Below are 8,786 nucleotides of genomic sequence, written 5' to 3' on the forward strand. Positions count from 1 at the left end.
GTTTCAAGTCTCGGCTCTATTGGCCATCCCAGCTTCCTGCTAACGTGCACCCTGGGAAGCACAGGTGATGGCTCAAGCACTTGGGTCCCCACCACCCATGTGAGAGACCTGGATGGGGTTCCAGGCTTCTGGCTTCTGCCTGGCCCAGCCCCAGCTTGTGAGCATCTGGGTAATGAATTAGTATATGGAAGATCTCATTCTCGCTCGCTCTCTCTGCCTTTCAAATAAAGTGAAAATAATTTTTTTTTATAAAAACAAATGTCATCATCACAGAGTTCTGCTGGGCCTCCCTGCCACTGCACATTTCCGGAGGCCCTCCCCGGCACCTGCACTGGGCCAGGCTTGGGACAGGTGTGCTTTCATAGCTGTTGCAGAATTGTGGTGTGGTGTGGTGCGTTGGGGAAGAAGGTTCTTTGTCCTGTGGGAAATCCTACCTGGCCTGCACCCTGCCTCCGCTTTGTGCCACATCCGATGCTAGTGTGGAGCCTGGTCCAATTTATTCAGGTTGGACTTCCAAACCACCCTTACAGGAACCGCTGAGGGCCTGAAAGAGTCTCGCTTCCCCGTGCTGTTGATGAGGAAACAGCCCAGGGAGCGTCAGTGATCTGCCCCTGCCTTCTCACAGTAAGATGCAGGATTCAGCCAGACCGTGCCCTAAACTTTGTGCACTTGCACCACATCCTTCCAGCGCCGGCATCTAGCTCTGAGTCTTCGGGCTGCCACCACAGTTATCCACCAGTCTGCCCTGTACAAGTGTTTGATCTTTGAGTTCCAGTCTCTTCCTCTGGGGAAGGGGTGATGGCAGCATCCCATTACCCAGCCACCCCCTCACCTCCATCCCCCCGTGGACTCTTGGTCCTGCCAAGGACCAGGGCTGTCTGCAGCCTAAAGTGGAATTTCCAGGGGTTGGATGACCTGCAGTTCTTTAATGAGGAACCTGGACCCAGCCCAGATTTGGGGAAGGAGGGAGTGTAACAGCTGTGGGCAGTGGCTAAGCCTGGCCTGAGATGTCTCCAGGCGAATGGGGCCCCCATCTAGCCTCAGCTGCAGCCCGGAGTGGGGTTGTGGCACCACCGGGCCGGCAGGGTAGTCCGAGGTTCTCTGGCATGGTGCCGTGGTACAGTGCGTCTCATGTTCCTGAGGGCCCCGGGCTGAGGCTGAAGGAGGTGAGGGGCATCCTGTGGCCTCCCCTTAGTAGGGAAATAGCTGTTCCAGGTCTTCAAGTCTCCGCATCTCCTCCACCGTGATGGCCACGGTTTTCCGCTGGGGCTCCCGGCGTTGTACGGTGATCTGGATGGGGTTGTTCTCAGGAAAGCTGTTGAAGTCAGTGGCCACGGTTGCAAACTGAAATGAAACGAGAAAACCCCTCAGAACCCCTTCTCATGTGGGAGCCTGGCTTTTGCCATCTCTGTCACCCCGTCTTGCCTGCCAGATGGCATCTTGGATGGCCTTAATCAACCCAGTCATTGCCGCGAGACAACCGCAAGGAGGCGGGGCTCGTACCTGCACCTCCCCACCTGTGTGATGGTTCCTACCAAAGGGTTGTGTGTCCTCAGGCCTCCCCCCGAGGGCCCCTGCCCACTCCAAGTTGTTCACCTCATCCTCCCCCTTTAGCCTCTTCCCTGTTTTCCTCGATGCCCTTGACTTCCTGGCCCACTCAGAATTGCCAGCACTAAGTGGAACATTAATGTGATGCTGACAGATAAGTTTGGATTAGAGAGGCTTCCTCCTTAAGCCTCCCAGGCAGGATATGGCTGCCTGCTGGCCCAGGCAGAAAGAGCCACACAAGGGGATGCCTGGTTTCAGGCTTCTGACCTTGGACCTCGGGCCCCTCTTCTCCCAGGCTCACTTTGTAGGGCTTGCACCACTTCCCCACCCCAGCTGTATTGGCTGCACGGACGGTGAGGCAGTAGCCGGTGTTGGGCTTCAGCTCCATCAGCTTGACCGTGGTGCCCAAGATCTTGTTGAAGATCCACGGGCGGTTCTTTGCCTTGGGTGAGTCATCGTCATCTGTTTTCTTGGCCACTTCTTGTAACAGCACCTGGTAGAAACTGACCTGCTGCTTGCCCAAGGCATAGGTCCAGGAAATCTAGGGCAAGAGAGAGCCCAAGGCTTCCTTAGACCCGGCGCATCCTTCCTCACCTGCCCACTGCACAAGGGTCACAACATCCCGCTCCTGTCCCCTGCTCCTGCTGGGGCCCAGCCAGGTCTGATGGAAGGGGGAAGGCACTCCAACAGTGGCTGTGGAACCACCTGCCCCAAAGCAGGGGCTACACAGGCAATACCCCCACTGACTTGGGATGCACCCTCATTCCTCATTTCTTCTGTCAGCTGAGAGGGACCCTGGAGACCATCCTGTGCACTTTGTTCCTTGCAGATAGGGCCATGGTCACAGCAATGGAGTGACAGAGCCAAGGTCCCAACCTGTGTCTCCAGGGTGCACACACTTTGTATTATGACAATGGCGGCCAGGCCTGGCCAGACATCTCAGGAGGTTCTCATAACACTGCAGACTCCTGCTGCCCCTTGTCCATTCTCCCATTTCTGGTCCCTTCCCCTTCCAGGCCAGTGGTTCCCAGTGTTTGGTGGGTATCAGAATACCATGGAAGGCTTGTGAGAAGTTAACGTGGCCAGCCCCACCCCCACATTCCCGTTTCAGAAGGTCCTGGAGCAGGGTGAGGTAAGGATTTCAATCTCAATAACAAGTTCAATTTTTTTTTTTTTTTTTTTTTTTTGACAGGCAGAGCGGACAGTGAGAGAGAGAGACAGAGAGAAAGGTCTTCCTTTTTGCCGTTGGTTCACCCTCCAATGGCCGCCACGGCTGGCGCGCTGCGGCCAGCGCACCGCGCTGATCCGATGGCAGGAACCAGGTACTTATCCTGGTCTCCCATGGGGTGCAGGGCCCAAGCACTCGGGCCATCCTCCACTGCACTCCCTGGCCACAGCAGAGAGCTGGCCTGGAAGAGGGGCAACGGGACAAGTTCAATTTCAATAACAAGTTGCCCTGTGGTGCTGCTGTATCATGGCCCACCTGGAAAGCTCAGTTTGAGAAACACCATTCTGGGCCATCCAAGATCTGGGCTTCCAGATTTGTCTTCCAAGAGTACATTTATGAACTGGTAGAAGGTCTTGCACAAAGCTAAGGCCTACTGCCTACAGCAAAATCCATAGCCTGGCACTGGGAACCCTCCAGGAAATGACCCCAGGCTGACTCCCCTCTGCTCCCCTTCCCATCCCCTAGGTCAGTGCAGATGACCTGTGGGCCACCCTCCGGGAGCATCAGCATTCACCTGGGAATCTGTTAGCAATGCACATCCTCGGGCCTCACCCCAGAACCTCCAGGGATGAAGCCCAGGACTCCCGATTTTAACGAGCGAGAGGTGACGGTAGGAACCTGAGCAATCCAGAAGTGCTGGAATTGGGCCTGGGATCATTTCCTCTCACACTTCCCCACCTGTGAGCCTTTGCGAGGGCCGCCCCTCCATGGAGCACCTTTCCTCCTCCATCTCTAGGTGTGTAAAGCCTCCTCCTGTGTCAGAAGGTGCCAGAAGCCACCACCCTCACACTGCAGCTGGAAGGAATGTTTCCCTCTGAATTCCTGGAGGAATTTGATCAAACGTTTCCCTGCAGCATCGAGCCCTTTCTGCCTCGCTCCAGGGTTCTTTACAGACACACTCTCTCTCTCTCTTCCTAAACCATGAACTTGAGGTCCACGTGCACACTGCCCACGGAGCTCAGCTCAGGGCCGGGCACAGGACGCCTCTGCAGGATTGCACAAAGAGGGAAACGCACCACAGCCGTGGAGTCGCTGACCGTGTGCTCACAGATGAAAGGGGCCTCCGGCGTGTCCAGGACCACGGAGGACTCCGAGCGTGTGGAGGAGGTGTCTGTGTCCAGCGCAGGGTTGTCCAGGTCCAGCAGGCCCCCAGGGGTCATTTGGGACTTGCAGGGGTGGGGGCAGAGGGCCAGGTCCCCCTTGTCTGTATTCTTGGCTATGGAGGGGAAGCTGAGTTTGTTCAGCTCGCCCTCTAGCATGCCTGCAAAGAAGCTGCTGTTGGGCTGGGTCACAGCCAGTTTGACGGGGTTCATCAAGGTGGACGACATGGGGGTGATGCTGGTGTCATCGGAGCTATATTCAGAATCTTCCGTTGGCATGGGCTTCCTGGAGCGGGAGGGGAGAGGGGAGTCAGAAGAGGGAGGCCACCCCAGCCCATCCAGCCCGGGGGCTCCCCAGGGCACGCCTGGGCCTGATTTGCCAGCATCCCCTGCGGCTCCTGAACAGCTGGGGACTCCCTCATGGATCTGCAGAAGAACATCACACCCATGGGGGCACTGATGAGGAAAACGGATGCTTGGTCCCCAGCCCCCAGCTGGGGTGGGACTGGGGAAGCGACATCTTTAATCAGATCCTTAGAGGGTTCTGGAGCAGGGGCTCTGAGAACCACCACCTGAGAAGTGCAGCTAACCGGTTACGTCCTCCCTCTGAAGTGGGGTGTGGGGCAAATACAAACCCCTCGAAGGGGAGCGATAAATCAAGCGTTACGAATACCTATGCATTAAACCTATTGTTTAATGTAGTTACTAATATTTATTTACACTTACAACATTGATTAATATAAAATTAACAGTGAGGGGCTGGCATTGTGGCACAACAGGTAAAGGAACCACCTGTGGCACCAGCATCTCATATCAGAGAAGAACTGACTTGAGTCCTGACTGTTCCACTTGCGATCCAGCTCCCTGCTAATGCATCTGGGAAAGCAGCAGAAGATGGCCCAAGTGCCTGGGCCCCTGCACCCACGTGGGAGACCCAGGTGGAATTCCAGGCTCCTGGCTTTGACTTGGCCCAACAAGGGCCACTGTGGCCATTTGGGGAGTGAACCAGCAGGTGGAAGACCTCTTGCTCTGTCTTTCCCTCCCTCTCATCACTCTGCCTTTCAAATAAATATAATAAGGCTTTAAAAAAGTTAACAATAGGACAGGGAGATATACTGGAGTGAATGCTCAAAACCTTTTTTCTTCTATTCTGATTTTTTAAATTATGAACTATTTCTGGGGGGTGAGGACTTGTGTTGCAGCATGTTAAGCCACTGCTTGGGATAGCTGCATCCCATGTCAGAGCTCCTGGTTCAAGATCCGATACTCCACACTTCTGATCTCGCTTCCTGCTAATGCACCTGGCAGGTCACAAGTGATGGCCCAAGTGCCTGGATTCCTGCCACCCACAGGGGAGACCTCAGTGGAGTTCTTTGCTTCTGCCTGGCCCAGCCCTGGCTGTTGCAGGCATTTAGGGAGTGAACCAGAAGATGGATGATCTCTCTCTCCTGTCACTCTGCCTTTCTAAAATGACTCTTATTAACATAGTATGAAATATTCTAGACATACACAAAGAGTATATTGAGCCTCCATTTGCTTCTTATTCAGCTTCAGAAATAAAACCTTATCAGTGTAGGTTATAATCCTTTTGGGATGTCTGCATCCCAAGTGCCTAGGTTTGAGTCCCAGCTCCACCCCGATTCCAGCTTCCTGCTACTGGGGACCCTGCCGACCACATGAGAGGCTAGGACTGAGTTTCACACTCCTGGCTTCAGCCTGGCCCAGCCCTAGCTATTGTGGGCTTTCGGGAAGTGAACTAGAGGACAGAAGTTCTCGCTTGGTCTGTTTCTGTCTCTGTCTATACCGCTCTGTCAATCTAAAAGTCTGGTTTCCAAGGTTTTGGTTTTGTTTTTTAACCTTGACCCAAAGTAAGAAACACATGTTACATGGCAACTTGGTATACATAAATATACACCTATAACTAAACCAGATGTTTCAGGGACTGGTACTTGCTCCATGTGTACTGTACTCTGGGATTTCTGATTCTGTTTAGGTTCATTTTATCATATTGTCTGCACCACCTAGAAGGGTCTCCTGACCATTAACGGGTCATAATCCACAGCTCGTGCCTCCCTTACTCCGGCCCAGCCTCCATGTCATGGTTGATTGGTGGGCTAAGCTCTCCCTCCCTGAGTTTCAGCCCCCTTGACTCCTCCTGAAAACTCCTGAGCAGCCCAGGCCCCCTCTGCTAGCCCTTGGTGGACATTTGGAACAAACAGTTTCCCCACCAAGACTTTTTGTAGGCTGCAGAAGTCTGGGTATTGGTGTCGTTTTTGCTCGATTATTCCAGTGAAATCTTCCTTTCAGACTCACTCACTGGAGATGCTGGTGCTATGTGGGCCCAGGGGCCACCAGGTATTTCACAGCCACCCCTGTCTTATTTGCCCTTGTTTGCAAATGAAGGACTGAGTCCCTGGTGTTAATTAACCTGAGGCCATTGAGCTAAGGAGTATAACTTGAATTTGAACTTGAGCTCCTAGACTTCCACAAGGCTGGAGGCTTCTGAGTTTAGGCAACCTGCTTACTTCAAGGTCTTGGACACTACTTCCCTCTTATTTAATCAAAACCAGCCACATAATTTACGGGGCCCAGTGCAAACTGAAGTGCTGACTGAGCCATTTGTTCAAAACTTCTGAAGAATTGTAAGACAGGAGCTGGTGCTGTGGCGTAGCGGGCTAAGCCTCCGCCTGCGGTGCTGGAATCCCATATGGGCACCGGTTCAAGTCCCGGCTGCTCCTCTTCCAGTCCAGCTGTCTGCCTGGGAAAGCAGCAGAAGATGGCCCAAGTTCTTGGGCCTGCGTGGGAGACCCAGAAGAAGCTCCTGGCTCCTGGCTTTGGATCAGCCCAGCTCTGGCCATTGTGGCCATTTAGGGAGTGAACCAGCAGATGGAAGACATTTCTCTGTGTCTATAACTCTACGTCTCAAATAAATAAATAAAATATTTTAAAAATAGAATTTAAAGACAGTGACAACAGAGCATTAAACTTGGCGCAGTCCCCTCGTGAGCCCGACGCGGTGTGTGACTGCACAGGGCGCGTCCCCGGGAGACTGCCTGCGTCTGATTCCCTCAGCCCAGCTTAGCTGGCACCACCCCCTCTGCATGGCTCCCTCCTTCCCTGCCCTGATGACACAGCTCACACTTCCCTCCCTCCGAGAAGCTGCCCTTCACTGCATCCTCCCCAAGCTATCGAAGCTTCCTGAGGCCCCCCGGCTCCTCGAGGCACCCACCATAGCACTTAGAGGCCTGGCCGTGTCATTCTGGTCCTGCTGACCACACCCCTGTCCCGACCCCACACACCAGCCTGGGAGCTCCCTGGGGGTGCTTCACTCCCAGGGCCCAACCCAGGGCCTGACACCTGGCAGGGGAGTGAAGTAAAGGAAACCGACTCACAGAGGAAGAGTAGCAAACCCCACACGGCGGGGGTGGGTGGGTGGGCAGGCTATGGGGGAACACGATCAGGCAGGCAAGGGTGCCACAGGGGAGAGGGGCCGGGGTGGGTGGTGGCGAGGACAGTAGCCAGACAAAGCAGAAGGGGGAGCAGCGTCAACAAAACCCTGTCTAACCCAGGAAGGCTTCCTGGAGTGGGAGAGCCTTGTACTGCAGGGACCAACTCTGGGCTCGGGAACACAGAGGTGCGACCCACACACGTGGTCTTTCCAGGGGACCTGGGGGCTGGCCTGAGACAGGCGAGAGGGTGCGGCTTCCTCTGGGCCCTCTCCCGGTCCCCCAGCTCCAGAGTCGCGTCTTACACAAGATTGATGGTGTCTTCCTCCAAGAAGTTAACCAAGCTGCCTCTTGAGGAAAGTGGGAGTCCTTTGGTAGTGACGGTGCGGTTCATGGACTTGGGGTTCAGAAAGGGCTTCGGCAGCTGGTCGAGTGCACTCACGAGGTTGAGGTTTTCCTTCTTCAGCACGGCCTCCTCCCCATCTCCCACTTTACAGAGTGCGTTTGATGCCATCTGGTTGGTTTGGGACCACAGCCGTCACCATGCAGGACCACCGAGCTGGCAGGAAGCAGAGAGAAACTGCGGGGCCAGCAGACACACCGGAGGGGGTGCAATGGGCTGACTTCACAATCATCATCAGCTGTAACAATCAGGGGCCAGCCTGGCCCTGGGTTTGAGGCTCCCTGGGGTGCTGGCTGGGCCAAAGGGCCAGAGCCACAGGTAGGGTGGAACCAGGCACAAACCACAGCATCCCTCAGGCTCTACCAATGCCCACAACAGCCAGGGCTGGGCCAGGCCGAGGCCAGGAGCTCAGAACTCCATCTGGGTTTCTCCCATGAGCGGCAGGGACCCCGTCATCGGAGCCATCATCCCCATAGTGTCCCCAGACGCCTGCCTCTGAAGACCTCGGAACACTCGACACCTGTGCCTCTCTGCGCTGCCCTGCAAGGAGATAGAGGATGAAAAAGGCGCCTGGGCGGGGAGGGAGGTGCCTGGGGCTGGGGAGGCTGGCGGTTCCGGGCAGAGTCTCTGAGTGCGGGCGACGCTGGCTGCGGAGGCTGCTGCTCTCTGTCCTCAAACTGTAGGCGGCAAACCCCACTGGGTCGGGTGATGGCTCCCGGGTGCTCACAGCTCCCAGGGGAGGCCGCTCGGAACAGGGATACGAATAGCGCCTCCCTCTAGGTTTGTCAGAGCGCTCGGTAAAGTCATTTTCACGCTTCACCGAATCGCACGTGCGTGTGCGCGTGTTCCATATGCTCCAAGGTTTCGAGACAGAGAAGTAGGTGCCCCCTGCGTGCTTATCCTAGGATCCGTACCGGTCAGATTGCTTTGAGTCCTTTTCATTGCCTGTCTCTCCCCGACTCATCAGCTCCCAGAGGGTAGAGGATTGTCCAGGAGTTTAACATTTTTGTCCTAGGGCGGCCGTGGGCGCGGGGTGGGCGCGCAGGAACCGGATCGGGCTG

The 8,786-nt window shown here is 55.3% G+C and overlaps 1 protein-coding gene and 1 long non-coding RNA gene across 4 annotated transcripts; one reads left to right on the top strand and one right to left on the bottom strand.

Annotated features, from left to right (window-relative positions):
- Nucleotides 1–906: 906 nt before the first annotated feature.
- Nucleotides 907–8,779, bottom strand: FNDC8 (fibronectin type III domain containing 8). 3 transcript variants are annotated; one of them, XM_008271122.4, is made up of 5 exons: nucleotides 8,640–8,779; nucleotides 7,628–7,881; nucleotides 3,793–4,162; nucleotides 1,816–2,089; nucleotides 907–1,344 (listed from the first exon to the last, which is right to left on the bottom strand). In XM_008271122.4, the coding sequence occupies exons 2-5, from the start codon at nucleotides 7,834–7,836 to the stop codon at nucleotides 1,325–1,327; spliced, it is 873 nt and encodes a 290-aa protein (XP_008269344.2). In that variant the 5' UTR covers nucleotides 7,837–7,881; nucleotides 8,640–8,779; the 3' UTR covers nucleotides 907–1,324. The 3 variants fall into 3 exon arrangements, with proteins under 3 accessions (XP_008269344.2, XP_008269343.2, XP_002719282.2); XM_008271121.4 differs by having other exon boundaries at nucleotides 1,059–1,344; nucleotides 1,850–2,089; nucleotides 3,814–4,162; XM_002719236.5 differs by having other exon boundaries at nucleotides 1,059–1,344; nucleotides 1,850–2,089.
- Nucleotides 2,547–3,629, top strand: LOC138846164 (uncharacterized). Its single transcript, XR_011383570.1, has 3 exons — nucleotides 2,547–2,680; nucleotides 3,242–3,386; nucleotides 3,513–3,629. It is a non-coding gene; the product is annotated as an uncharacterized lncRNA (long non-coding RNA).
- Nucleotides 8,780–8,786: the final 7 nt, after the last annotated feature.

The sequence above is a fragment of the Oryctolagus cuniculus genome, chromosome 17, assembly GCF_964237555.1.
Source record: "Oryctolagus cuniculus chromosome 17, mOryCun1.1, whole genome shotgun sequence".
Taxonomy (NCBI): domain Eukaryota; kingdom Metazoa; phylum Chordata; class Mammalia; order Lagomorpha; family Leporidae; genus Oryctolagus; species Oryctolagus cuniculus.

What these genes read in the sequence shown, in the direction of transcription:
- FNDC8 (XM_002719236.5), bottom strand. Translation starts at nt 7,836, where the DNA reads ATGGCATCAAACGCACTCTGTAAAGTGGGAGATGGGGAGGAGGCCGTG. An exon ending in GAAGACACCATCAATCTTGT is followed by an intron (nt 4,163 to 7,627) that starts GTAAGACGCGAC and finishes CTCCCGCTCCAG; the next exon opens with GAAGCCCATGCCAACGGAAG. An exon ending in TCAGCGACTCCACGGCTGTG is followed by an intron (nt 2,090 to 3,792) that starts GTGCGTTTCCCT and finishes CTCTTGCCCTAG; the next exon opens with ATTTCCTGGACCTATGCCTT.